The sequence below is a fragment of the Physella acuta genome, unplaced genomic scaffold, assembly GCF_028476545.2.
Source record: "Physella acuta isolate Inbredline_101_S28 unplaced genomic scaffold, ASM2847654v3 ptg001283l, whole genome shotgun sequence".
Classification (NCBI taxonomy): domain Eukaryota; kingdom Metazoa; phylum Mollusca; class Gastropoda; family Physidae; genus Physella; species Physella acuta.
The window spans coordinates 583436-597068 of NW_026732798.1; the positions used below are offsets into that span (position 1 = coordinate 583436).

The following is a 13633-nucleotide window of genomic DNA, read 5'->3' on the forward strand; positions in this document are numbered from 1 at the left end:
CAAGTACTAGGCCTATACTGTGTGTTGAATGGTCGTCGAGGGAGCAATATAGTTGTTGCGTGTCTTAGAGGTATGGTTACTTTGGCTTTGGACCTTGGACCTTTGTTTTCGCTGGTATGGACCGGGACAACCGGAGGTTAGCTGAAAAAAAACCTACACAGTGCTTTGATTGTTTTTTTTTAAAAACTAATTTGCGTCATTGAAATTCTATTTTTCCCTGACCGCTTGGACACAGCTAGTCCCCCCCCCCCCCCCACACCCTTATAGCGATACAAGTCAAATATAAAGCTTCGAAGATGCGGTGATTTCTTCTGGTGGGCGTTGGTGAAGCAGTGTGCTCGTTTATTTATCTAATCCTGACTGGTGTCTAGTTCACCACTTGCCGCCCCGTGCACAGCCCGCCAGTAGACACGGTGCAGTGGTTGCAACACTGTCGCTAACGTCACGTCATACGGGCAGCGACACGCACACTGCTTGCAGGCTAATCAAAGTTACGTTAGGGCCACTGTCGACGCGTTGTGCTGAGTGTCTAAAAAAAGTTCCATATCCTAGTGCACACACTGTGTCAGAGACCATCGTATAGGCTAGCCTAGAATGGAGTCTATATTTGTTTAAACACCTTTGTATACATACACTGGTGGTTTTATTTTTGAGAGCTTTGGCACTGTACTGTACTAAATGCTCAGATCGCCCTCAGTGGTGCATGGCACTTTTTCATGAAAAGTAGGATTACAATTCTTCTAAATATGGTGCTTTTTAAAAAAAGAAAGTTTTATTTTTAATTAATATGAGGCCTTCTCATTATTCATTCTTATAGTGTTGGCGTTGGGTTTAATTAATTACATAGATGTACATTGTTATAAGAATATTTGTAGCCTAGGTAGTAGGTAGTTGTAGTGGTGAAACAATTTAGTAGTAGATCTACTTAGATATTTAGATCTAGATTCTAGATCTAATATGATATTAATATTAATAACTTAATAAGGATGTGATTTTATTCCAGTCATGCAATGAGACTAACCCCATCAAACCCTTTATAGATTTTATATTAACTTGGCTACTGTGCTTATTTAGTTTTTAAAAGTAGTAAATGATAAAGGTTAACCATTAAACTGGTGAACTACTAACCTGCTTTAAGGGCATTTAAGACATTTCTCAATTAACAAATTTCTTTAGTCTGCATTTTATGGGTTAAAAAAAATTATTTTAAAATCTATTTTTAGACATATTGCAAGGAAATCAACAATTTCTTTTTTATTTCTTTATGGAGTGTAATTTTATTTATAGTTAAAAAATTAACAATTTATGGTGGTATTTATGCTGAGTTTTAGGCTTAAAATTGATTTTTACAAATAATCAGCACAATACTCAGTGCAAGAATACAACCAAGCACATTTCAAATAAGAGTTAATAATAGGGATAGCTGAAATAAAGCCAGTAATAGAGCTCTATTAAATACATTCCTGAGTTTTGGACTGAAATTATTATTTAATACAACAGATTTGTTTTTTATTATTCTCATCTCTCTAAACTTAGGTAACAAACAATGCTGCTTTATTTCTCATATTTATCTTAACATTTCTATATATTTCAGGTCAGAGAATGTATAGAGTATAACACAATCAACAGCTCACCATGTCTAATAAAATGGTAAAGATGTGTTCGAAGAAAGAACAGATGTTCAAAGGGCTTGGGATACGGCAGGATATGGGGTATTAATTACATTTTATTTACATTAAAAAGCTATTCTGTGAAGTTATAATATTATACATGATAATTATGTATCTACAGATTTTAATCTTCTTCGCCCTTAATTCTAGTGTTGGAAGAGATTCCCTCCAACACAATTTAGTATTACTTGTCAACTTGTTATGAGTCATATAGGCTGTTGACTACAATTTAAGCCTACTACTTATTTTGGATTAGCTTCCATTTGTCCACTCAAGATTAAATGAGAAAGCAGCGGGGTTGTTTGATTTTGGGGTTGTCTCTTCTGAGTGGCTGTACCAAATTATCAAGCCTCATCTGAAGGAGTTTGAATTCTGGACTATTTGGTTCAGCAACTATGAGCTTAACAGACCTGACCACGCCAACCTCCAATCAATAATATTTATTCTGTCATTGTTTACTTTTTTTGTTGATTGAAAATACTACTAATTAGCCTTCTGTTTTTTTTTTCTTCTTTTTATTTCTGTATCTTATAAAATGTGTGTATTTTATTATTTTATATTACTGGTGAATATTTCTTTTGTATTGTTTCTTTAGCTTTGAGAGACACATAGGCTGCCAAGATAACAAGATAGCTGATGAGAATGAACAAAGTGTGTCCTGCAAGTATGAGGGAAGCAGCAAGTTTATTCAGTTGTTTCTGGATGATAAAATCATTCACAGCAAAAACCTGTATGAAGAGATGAAATCTGAAAATTTCCCTAAGTGCAGGATTGACAAAAAGAAATGTCATGATGAGATGAATAAGCTCAAGAAAAACTTACAGAACAATGGCACAAAGTACCAAGTTAAAAAAATTGAAAAAATATATTTGGAGGAGGAGATGAAAGATAAGAGTTTTGTTAATATAAGATGGAGTGTGGATAAGGGAGATGATGCTGATGAAGGATCAGTTGATGAAACTTTGGTTAAGTCTTGTTATGGATTTAACGTGAAGGAAGAAGATAAATGCATCAAAGATATGGAAGAGAGTGAAAAAGACCATTATGAGAAAGAAATACCAACTGAGCAATTTGGCATGCTTGATGAAAGTTTTCAAGATGTGAATAATTCAGAAATTGAACAACAATGTGAGTTTTCACCTAACGAGATAAAAAATCTTAACGACATGAATGACTCTGAAAAAATGAGAAGTCGACATTGTATCATTGGAATGACGTCTGAAGTGGGAATTTCTGATTTAAACTTTTGTCCATACTCATCATTACAGTATGAACCAAATTACTTTGAAATGGAAATAAATATCATTCCTTCTGACTTGATCAGTAATGCCTATTGGGACTCTCAGTATGATTATCAAGTTACTTTCCCTGAGAAGAAAAAGAATAACCGTAGTGGTTTCCCAACACTGGATTTGAATCTTTGCAAGGAAAAAGATACAGCCAGAGTGAAATGTGAGAGCAAAATTTTTATGAAGGACGATGGTGATAAAGAAGAACCTGTTTGTTTCAAGGGAAGTAATGAAGAGGAGCTGAATGATGTTAAAGACTATGAGACTAAAGAGTCAGCTACTGATGAGGTAAAGAGCATTCAGCTGGGGGACCTACCCACTTTCAAGTGTACTGAGGTATTCATCAATCCCACTCCTGCTGGTAGAAGGCCAAACAAAGGAAACAAAAAGAACAAAGATTCTACTAAAATACCCAGACACTGGTTTGGTGTTAGGCTCATGAAGACAAAACAACAGGGATCCAGAAAGAGAGTGATGATAAACCAAGAGCCTTGGGGAGCTAAACAAAAACGTTTCTTAAAATATCCTAACAATCCAGTTGAAAAAGGTATAGGAATAACATACTGGGGCCATTCAAGGAATAAAACTACCAAACCCTGTGTGGTTATGTACAAGAGAATAAAAAAAATGGCTTTCTATTCAGGACAATTTAATGGTAAGTTGTCTTCTTAAAATTTGAACTGACTATATCATTTATATCATTTGTAACTGAAGCAGTTAAAGATAAATAACATTTTTCCATTTTGTTCCTTTCTAGATGGTTGGCCAGATTGGTTGAAGAGCTCAACAGTCAGGCTAAATTCTGTGCAGTTTAGAGTTTGCAGCAGATCTGGTGGTGATGGTGGAAGTGGTAGTGGTGGTGGGAGTGGTAGTGGTGGTGCTGGCAGTTCTGGTGGGCAGCCTTCTTCATTTGGTCACCAGGTATTTTCATTTTCTGACGTGTCATTATTTTATCGTTATTGTAACCTGCTATGCTAATTATCTTACTGATGTGCCATTATGTGATCATTATGGCCACTGGGTATGGTAATTATCTTACTAACATGCCATTATTATATAACTATAACAACAACAAAATTTTTAAATTAAATAGTTTCAGCACGGATGTGGGTAAAATTAGCAAAAATGAAATAATTATACACAAACATTGAATGATTTATTTGAGTTTGGTGTAATATGAATAGTTATATTTAACTCTATTAACCCGAATGCATTTTTTCTAAATCCACAGAACAATACAAATGGTGGTGGAAATAATTCCGGTGACAACAATGGTGGCTCTGGTGGACAGAAAAGAAACAACAATAACAATGGGAGAACTCCCAACCAGAGCTCTGGTGCTGGGGTCAACCTTTCTCCAACTTTACCTGCCCCAGTCCTGGATGATAAACACCGCCGGGAGAGAATGGAGATAGAGAAAAGGCACTCTGGTTTTAAAGAGCCCAACAGTGGATCCCAGAACAGAACGGTGCCCACGCCGAATTCTTTAAATATTCATCAGCCTCACATGTCCAACCCAACACCAAACCAGGCACCAGTCAGCCATGCTTCAATATCCATCGTTGAATTTTGTGATGTGCTCGGGGCAGCTGTAAATATTTTTGTTTTAGATTTTAAATTGTTTAAAATAAAAATTAAGTAAAGTACCCAGGGGGGCAGGTGAGGTAGTTTGCCTGTTGTAATGAACTTTGCATATGAAAGGATAGTGTAATGAGCACTGTGTCCAGCTACCTGTGCTTGCTTAATGTGAGTCAGGGGCCCATTAGAAATGTTTAGACTCAGGGACATCCCACAGGCTCAGGATCCAATCTCCAGGCTTTCGGGTTAGCAGTCAAACACTTTACCATTCAACCACAATGTCCCCAATTGTCTGTAGTGTTCAAAGTTTATTTAATTTTCACAATATACTATTAAACATGTAAAAAAAATATACAATGCTCCAGATGGCATGAAATTATACAACTCCATTGGCTTTTGGTATTTAGTACAAGTCATATTTTTTAAACACGTGAAATATATATATAACATTTAATAACATATAGTAAAATAATATATTTAATATTTCAGACCAACACAATTCTTATAGCAGACCACAGGTTAAATGGTGTCAACACCTGTTTGATCCAGATGATGCACGACCTTTCCAGGTCCAGCTCATCACAAGAGCTTGAGATTGACGAGTGCCGCATCTGCAACCTCCTGGGATGTCTGTTCACACACATTGCCAACTGTTCTGTGGGCAGGACCAACAACCCATGCACACAGTGTTCTCAGATCAACAACTTGATGATGTCCCATGCTGCCCTGTGTATCAAAAGCAAGAGGAACCGTTCCAGCTCTAGTGGGTATGATCTCTGCTATAAGATGTGCAAGTATTCTGAGTGGCAGCTTGATAAACTTAACCAGCTGCAAGACAGACTGAAAGGAAAAGTAAGTCTTAATCAGCTTATTTTACTGCTCTAAGTTCTCTGTTTTAATATTTAATGGAATTTTACTGTGTTATTAATAATTTTGTATTAAAAAAGAAACATTAATTTACCCAGAAATATAAATTTTATAAATTATTATAAAAAAACATTATTTTACAAAAATGTATATTATTTTTACAAAAAAAAAAATATTTTACAAAGAAGTATATTTTACAATAGAAACATTATTGCAGGAAAGAAATATTAATTTACAAAACAGGGCTCATTACCTAAAACTATTTATTGAACATAAACAACATATAAATATGTCATGTTTGTATTTATCCAGATAAAGAAATATTGCACCAAGGTGCTAGGTGCTAGCCCTAAGGAACTGGCAGATATCACAGAATGCACACCTCAGGAAGAAGTTGGGGAAACAGGCATTGACTCCTTTTATGGTGAAACAAATGGCCCCAGTTCTAGTACAAGCAAACCAAGCACACCATCATACACATCTGGTGGTAACATTGTCCTCCAGGAATCTCAGTGTGCAGGCGCCACAGATCATGAACACCAGACTGAAGTGATGACCAGCAGCTTAAAATTTGCTACCAGTGTCACAAATCTGGTTGGTCAGCAGGCTGTTGACACAGGGCCTGCGTCATTTGTTGCTGCTCAGAGTGTTCAGGTTGAGGTGCACAACACCCATACTGTGCTGACTAGGAAGAATAGTAAGAGAAGGCCTCCAGATATACCTCAACAGATAGCTGAAGAAGACAGCTTGTCCATGAGTGAACCCAGTTAGTATTTCTGACATCATACATTGATCTATTTAACTGCCAACGTTTTTAAAATTTTATTTTTAAAATGTTACAAGAAAATATTTAAAAAATGAAAAATGTTTAAAATCAATAATTATAAATATGTTTCTTTGTTTATCAACAGGTGAAAAAATGATTTTAGAAAGATGGGTAAGTTTGTTTGCCAAAAGCAGTTAGAGATATAATATAGTAGTTGGGGGGTTACTGTATTAGAGTACCATTAGAGATTAAATACGCCTCAGTGCATAATCCATTTTTTATCAATTTGTGTTAATCTGTTTTAATTGCATGATAACAAGAACAGGATGGATTTTCTAGTGAAAAAATTATGACAACCCAAAATATTATACTTATATAGTATTTTTAGCAGCAATTTAATTGTTAAAACTAATAGCTATAGTAAGCTGAATTGCTTTTCCCCAGGGTAAGTTAGCCAGAGACCCGTATGAGACCCAACCAACCTATGGAGAAAAAACAAACTATCAGAGCATGCCTGTAGAAAATGTGCGTGATGCAGAACAGTTCATGTCACTCAACATGCGCATGAGTGAGCCAGGGATTGGGGCAGTTGTGTTTGCTCATCCTTCCAGGCTTCGGATTGTGGCCAAGTGAGTTTTTTTTTTTTTAATTTTTAATTTATTTTGATGCCGTATAAAATAGTAAAATCTTTGTGTAAAATATGGTTTTAAACTAAGAAATATTTGCGTTGAAGGTTCTGGGCTAAAAAACGTGAGGAATGTGAGAAAACTGGACAGTACCCTGACACACTTCGAGAAGAGGGAGTGATTCTGGCTGACCAAAAGGTATTTTGTGTTTTAGATTTATTAATATACTTCATAGAGCTTCAGGAATAGTTTTCTACTTACAAGCATGTTCTTAAGTTAGTCATATAGATGTATTTAAAATAAAGCTTTTAACCTTCCTATAGAAAGAAAAAAACAAATGTTTTAAATAAGAAACAGAAAACAATTAGTTTTTTTTATACTAAGACTTTTGTAAATAGTCCCCTTAAATTCTTTGTACTGGTACTCTTTGTGTTGGAAGCCCCATTCTTTTGTCTATGATTTTTAACTTTGTTGAGGTATATGTACGGGTTCCCTGGTTAATGTCAGTTTTCACAGGTACTTTTTTTTTCTCTCAATCAGGCAAATTTTAGCATCCTTCGCACTAGATACCAAAAGAATGTCCAGTGGCAACGCTTGATACACCTGGGCAATGGCATGTCTGGTAAATGTCATTTAGCCATTGACCTCAAGACCAACTTTAAATTTTGCTGCAAGAAGGTGAGCAGCAATATAGAAATGTGTACATTTTTATTTCTACTTAGCAGTTTATTCAGCTATAGCATAATCACATGTAGGCTTTTGTTTGGTATATTTAATTTAACACACTTAAATGTTGCATAAAATCTATTGTAATTTGTATTGGCTTTATTTTCAAAGCTTAAAAATTATCAGGTTTATCACACTAACTTCACAACAATTTTTGGGTGTTTTGATTCAACAGTAAAAATGTATAGTGTGTTAATTCTTCCATATAATGACACAAATGCTTAAATAACAAATCATCAAGAAAAAACATTCTTTACAATTTGTTTCACTTCTGACAAAAACAAAGTAATAAAAGTTTTATTCAGTTTATTTTAAGTTTATTTAGGCAATAGTAAAATGACTGATTACATGTAAGGAAAATATTGAATTACTAAAAGTATGCTATACATAAAAGCACTTCATTAACTACCACACAAAATTATGTTGAATATATTTTCTGTGGTGAAAGAGATAAATAATTTAACAAATAGGTTGTTTTATTCATGAAGATACACTTGCTGAGGTACTCTAAAGAAGAGTTATCTCTGTGTGAAGCATTTCATACTATCTGTTGTATTGTTTGATTCATGTAGATACATATACTGAGGTACTCTAAAGAAAAGTTATCTCTGTGTGAAGCATTTCATACTATCTGTTGTATTGTTTGATTCATGTAGATACATATACTGAGGTACTCTAAAGAAGAGTTATCTCTGTGTGAAGCATTTCATACTATCTGTTGTATTGTTTGATTCATGTAGATACATATACTGAGGTACTCTAAAGAAGAGTTATCTCTGTGTGAAGCATTTCATACTATCTGTTGTATTGTTTGGTTCATGTAGATACATTTACTGAGGTACTCTGAAGAGGAGCTATCTCTCTGGACTGAGATGCAGAATCCATATATAGTCCGTCTTTATGGGGCCATTCGACATGGTGATAAGATATATATCTTCTCTGAATTTATTGACGGTAAGCAAAATTTTGTCATTAGCGGCATATCTCAGAATTCTATCAGATTATTAATAATTTTAAAATATTCATTTACTAAAATTTAAGTAACTATGTTGTAAAACATATAAGTCCATACCAGGGTTAGAAAATGTTTGATGCAATTTTGGATAATTTATTTGGTCCTAAAGCAGTATCATGTAATGTTTGTATTACAATCACAATTTGTTTAGTTTTAGTGTCACATTGAATGAAACCGAAATTTTCTTCACATGTTAAAGGTGGTGACCTTGCTGCGTGCATAGAGAAACAAAAATTTCTTGGCCAGCGTTTAAGTCATTGGTCAGCCATTAACTATTTCCAGCAGCTCCTCTATGTATTGGCTTACTTACAAAGTAAAAGTATTCTACATGAGGACATTAAAGGTAAGCACATATTTATGGTTTATTTCAGATTCATAAAACTCATTTAATCCTAGTTTATAACAGTAATTTGGAGGGGGGGGAAGGGACGACACTGTTATCTTTCAGCAATGTTGTAATTACACAACAAAAATAGTTTTTTGTATAATTTTTTATTTCATTCACTTGAACTAGTAATTTTTTATTTTAATAATAAAGCATTTATTAATCATCCAATACCTTTTACCTAATATCTTCATTAATAATTTTATAATTTTAATTGAACAAAAGCTATTTTAAATCTTAGAAGCCGAAGAAAGCCTTGTTTAAAGGAATTGTTCTTTAAAACCTTTGTCCCATTTACTTACCAGTATCTTCATTAATAATTTTATAATTTTAATTGAACAAAAGCTATTTTAAATCTTTGAAGCTGAAGAAAGCCTTGTTTAAAGGAATTGTTCTTTAAAACCTTTGTCCCATTTACTTACCAGCTGACAACATACTGCTGCGCCAGAACACAACTCAGATTGCCGTGACAGACTTCGGCACATCACGTAAACTAAATGACCCTAAGGAGCTGAAGAACAAACAGCCAGTAGGGAGCCCAACTCACTGGAGTCCAGAGAAAGCTTCCATGGAAGGTCATGGATTCCCATCTGATCTGTGGGCAGCTGTCTGTGTCCTTATCCACATGCTCAGTGGAGTGCATCCATGGATCAAGAGATACCAAAGAGCTGGAATGTTAAATTATATTGTAAGTTTAATTTTTTATTATACCTGTACTATCTTATTTTTAGTCAGCTTATACCAGCGTTTTTTTTAGAAGGGAGAATATAAGTTTGAATTTAAAATGTCTTTTTCTTAGATCTAATGCTTGTATTAGAATCATTAATAAATATAATTAACTTTAAAATGAATTATCAGCTGCATGGCATGAAAGGGTGCTATGGTGCACGACTGCTAAGCTGAAAGTCTCTGGTTTGTATCCCAGGCTCTAGTCCTAAGGATGTCTATGAGCCCACACAGTTCAGATTGGTACCTGACGAGTTAAGTAAAGGTAGCCAGACATAGAGCTGACCACTTTCCCTTTATATGCCAAGTTCACAGAAACAGGTGAACTCTGCTTCAGCTGCCTTATTGACTCTGACTTGAATACTTATTGCTTTATTGAACACCAGTATCAATAGTAAATGTTTACACTGCTTTTTCACCATTTCACTTGTAAATTTGTTTTAACGCTTTATTAAAGATTTATGCTCAACCTCCACCTTTGGATGATGTACCTAAGAATATTCGTGATATAGTTCGGGATCTTATAGCCAAAGGCCTTGTGAAAGATCCTCAAGAAAGACCAACTGCTAGCCAGTTATTGAATCATCCAGCTTTCAATATTTTAAGTTAGTTCCTTTGTTTGTTGTTACTGTTTTAAGACTGCCCTTAAAAAACTGCTCAATGTGGTGATAGTTTGTTTCTGTATTAATGAAGTTTAGATTTGTTCTGCTGTGGAAACTGGCTGGGTGGCAATGTTAGGAACACTGTAACTAGATTTCAGAAAAAAAAACTTGTAGATCTTCTTTTGAGTCTAATCTATAAATGACACATCCAGGAATGAAATTCAGTTTTTAAGTGTGGGCTCTATTCCCCATTTATTTAAGTGTAGTATAAATAAATTTGATACAGGCTTACATCTGTCCAATTCCTGCATTAATGTGGAAAACTTTGGAGCATTTATGAAATATTAAATAGCTTAATACACACAACAGCCGCATTAACTAAATTTTAAACTACTTGTAATGGGTTGGATCTTTATAAAATTTGCACTGTGACTTGTCAGTGTTGAAATTACAGGAGCAAAACTTGTCATTTGTATTTGTAGATGATGGCAACCAGGAGACTTACTATTCCAATCTAATGTCACATTCCTTCAGACCACCAATCAGATCAGTGGAGGTACAGGTAAGGTTAACTTCTGTTGGCATACATGGGAGTTTTTATAGAACCCAAAAAACAATGTAAACCCTGAGCTAAAGAAAGAACATAGCAGATATATTTACCTATGCTAATTAAAAGCTTGAATAAAAAAAATACTTTGTGTTGTTACTGATAATACAATGAAGTGTTTCAAAACTATTAGAAACTGAACATTTTAGTATAGGATTAACAAAATTTAGTGGTTTAGGTAGATTTCATTTTATAGGTTATATTCAAAGTCTTTAGACTTGGTTCAACTAAAACAAAAATTACATTTTGAATAAAATGTTTTGTTCTACAGGAACAAAGAGTTAGTATTACAGCAGTGTTGACCTCCACCGTCGAATCTAAACCCCCAGAAGAGGAAAACAATAGTTCAGATACAGTGAAAAACTCTAGTGTGGCTGCAGCAAGTCCTGAGAACACTGAGCCCAACAGCCAGACCACCACACAGAAAGTTGAAGAGACACCCGACGTTGTTGATGCACCCGAGGAGAGAAGCTTCACGCCAGTGCTGGCTAGAAGTCAACAGACCTCACAGCTGGACCCAAGGGTCACTCAGTTGATCGAGCCACTGGACATTGAGAATTTACTCCCAGCTTTTTCAGAACTGATAGATGATACGTCCGAGAATAATCGTCGGGTCATAGATTTCTTTGGAGATGATTATAAAATGGGCGCAGCTTCTAAACTTGGTAATACCTCTCCACTGCGAGAATACAAGCCTGAGTTAAAAGAAGGTGGGACATTGCCAATTCTGTCAATCTTCGATACGATGTCACGTAAAAGCATCTCTGCCGAAACGTTCCATTCCACCCAAGAGATGGTTCTCAAAGTGAAAACAGAAACCCCTGCCACAAAGATAAGTAGAATCCAAGCCAGCGGCCCAGTCAGTTTTCTGCTTTCTTCTGAATCTGATGAATGTACAAGTGCTGATTTATTTTTGGATGAGAATGCAGAGTTTACTCAGAACCCTGTTGTGCCAGATAACAGTGAGGCTAGTGTGGCCAATGTGGATATTGCCACATTGGATTCCAAACAAAAGAAGCCAAAAATTGCCCACAGTTTATCAGAGACTACAGGCACATCAAAGAAAGATGTGCCTAGCCTTCAGCTGTCACATACCTGGGGTCACTTCCCGTCAGCTCATCACAACCTAACAACGGGACCCCCACACACAACCCCTGTCTCATCCAAACCATCCTACTTCCACAACCACAGATCTGTTATAGAAGAGCAGGACCAAGCTTTTCAAACACTCTCAGGTATAGCCAAGTTTTATTATTTCAACAACACAAGTTTTAATACAGCTTATGAACTTAAGAGACATAACATTATAAAGTCTTAGTTTTCATAATTCTTGTCATGTTCAAGATAATCAAAGAAGATTATAGGCCAAATAAATAATTTAGAATTGTGTATTTTGAATGTATTTTTACTAAATGGTGACCTTTTAAACAACAGTTTACCCGGATCCCGATACACAGAATAGAGAAGATGATGCCATAGCTGATGATGATGTTGAAAGACCTTCAACTTTTGACGTCCTGCAGAGGGAAATTGATGCCTCCTCTTTGCGTAATTATTTCTTTCCCAAACTTTACATATTCAGTAGCCTGTAGATATAAACTTTACATATTCAGTAGCCTGTAGATATTTTGATAAGAATTTGATACAGTTGGCTGGTTTATAATTTGAATATGGATTAACCATAAATGTCTAGCTTCTATTTTATTGTTTCATTAACTGGGGAAATAAATCTTAAATCTAAAGTCAACCACAGTTTAGGCAGTTTTCAATTGATTTTAAACAGCAACATGTTTTCCTCAACTATGTTCTGTTTGTTTACTCAACAGAAGGCCACAAGTTGACATTTTTGGATACATCAGAAAAGATTTTATTTGATATAAGAATTCGTGACCTGCCCATCTACTGGAAACACATTATTAAATTAGTCAGACCACAGGTACAATATAATTACTATTGGCTTCACTATAGACCTATATCTAACGGTAAACTTAACATAATTTCCTTCCCAAGAGCTCTGTACTAAGTTTACAGAGTTAAATATTCTAAGCAAACGCTACTCCACATTCATTCAGTATACCTTTTTGAAATGTATTAGTTAAAATTAAATTTTAATTAAAACTGTTATAATTTATTACCCAGGTGACCAGGTTTTCTGTCCATTTTTCTGTGACTCACAAGAACGGGTCAGCAGTGGACCTGGATCAGTCCATAACAGCTGAACACCTGATAGTGGTCCCATTGGCTGGCCCAGACAACAGATGCTGTTGTGTACATTGTCATTCCATGATATGAACAAGTCATCATGCAGCAACAGTTCCCAGAAAATGCGCAAATGGAAAAATGTGCAAACAGAAAGATTCGCAAATACAAACTATAGTACTACACTTGAATTTTTTTATATTATTAGTGGAACATATCATTCTTTTGCTATTGTCTAGAAACTATCGATTTAACTTTTTTATGTGCAATTTTTCCATTGCGCTTCTTTCTGGCCATGGCATACACATGATATGAGCTGAGCAGGCCATCGCACAACTGCAACTAACACGTAGATCAGGCTAGCTCAATTTAGCTGCCAAAACATTTTTTTATTTTTAAAACATTTTATTTTTCTTAAAAATTTTCATCACCCTTTGAATTTATTTCTGATGATAATAAAGTGGAAGTGATCTCCCCTAAACTTTCTCAAATATTCTTATATAACAGGGGGGGGCACTCTGGTAATAGACATGATTTTTAATCAATTTTTAAATACTTCAACTTTTCAAAATAGAAT

The 13633-nt window shown here is 35.0% G+C and overlaps 1 protein-coding gene across 1 annotated transcript; it reads left to right on the forward strand.

Moving 5' to 3' along the window:
• Positions 1–595: 595 nt before the first annotated feature.
• Positions 596–13194, forward strand: LOC131958009 (uncharacterized). Its single transcript, XM_059322888.1, has 20 exons — positions 596–723; positions 1595–1712; positions 2266–3614; positions 3717–3880; positions 4191–4550; positions 5027–5389; positions 5717–6170; positions 6316–6341; positions 6615–6799; positions 6904–6994; positions 7337–7474; positions 8347–8476; positions 8737–8880; positions 9348–9610; positions 10106–10253; positions 10733–10812; positions 11129–12092; positions 12292–12405; positions 12684–12793; positions 12997–13194. Exons 2-20 carry the CDS (start codon positions 1636–1638, stop codon positions 13147–13149), a joined length of 5313 nt encoding a protein of 1770 aa, XP_059178871.1. The 5' UTR covers positions 596–723; positions 1595–1635; the 3' UTR covers positions 13150–13194.
• The last annotated feature ends 439 nt before the right edge of the window (positions 13195–13633 follow it).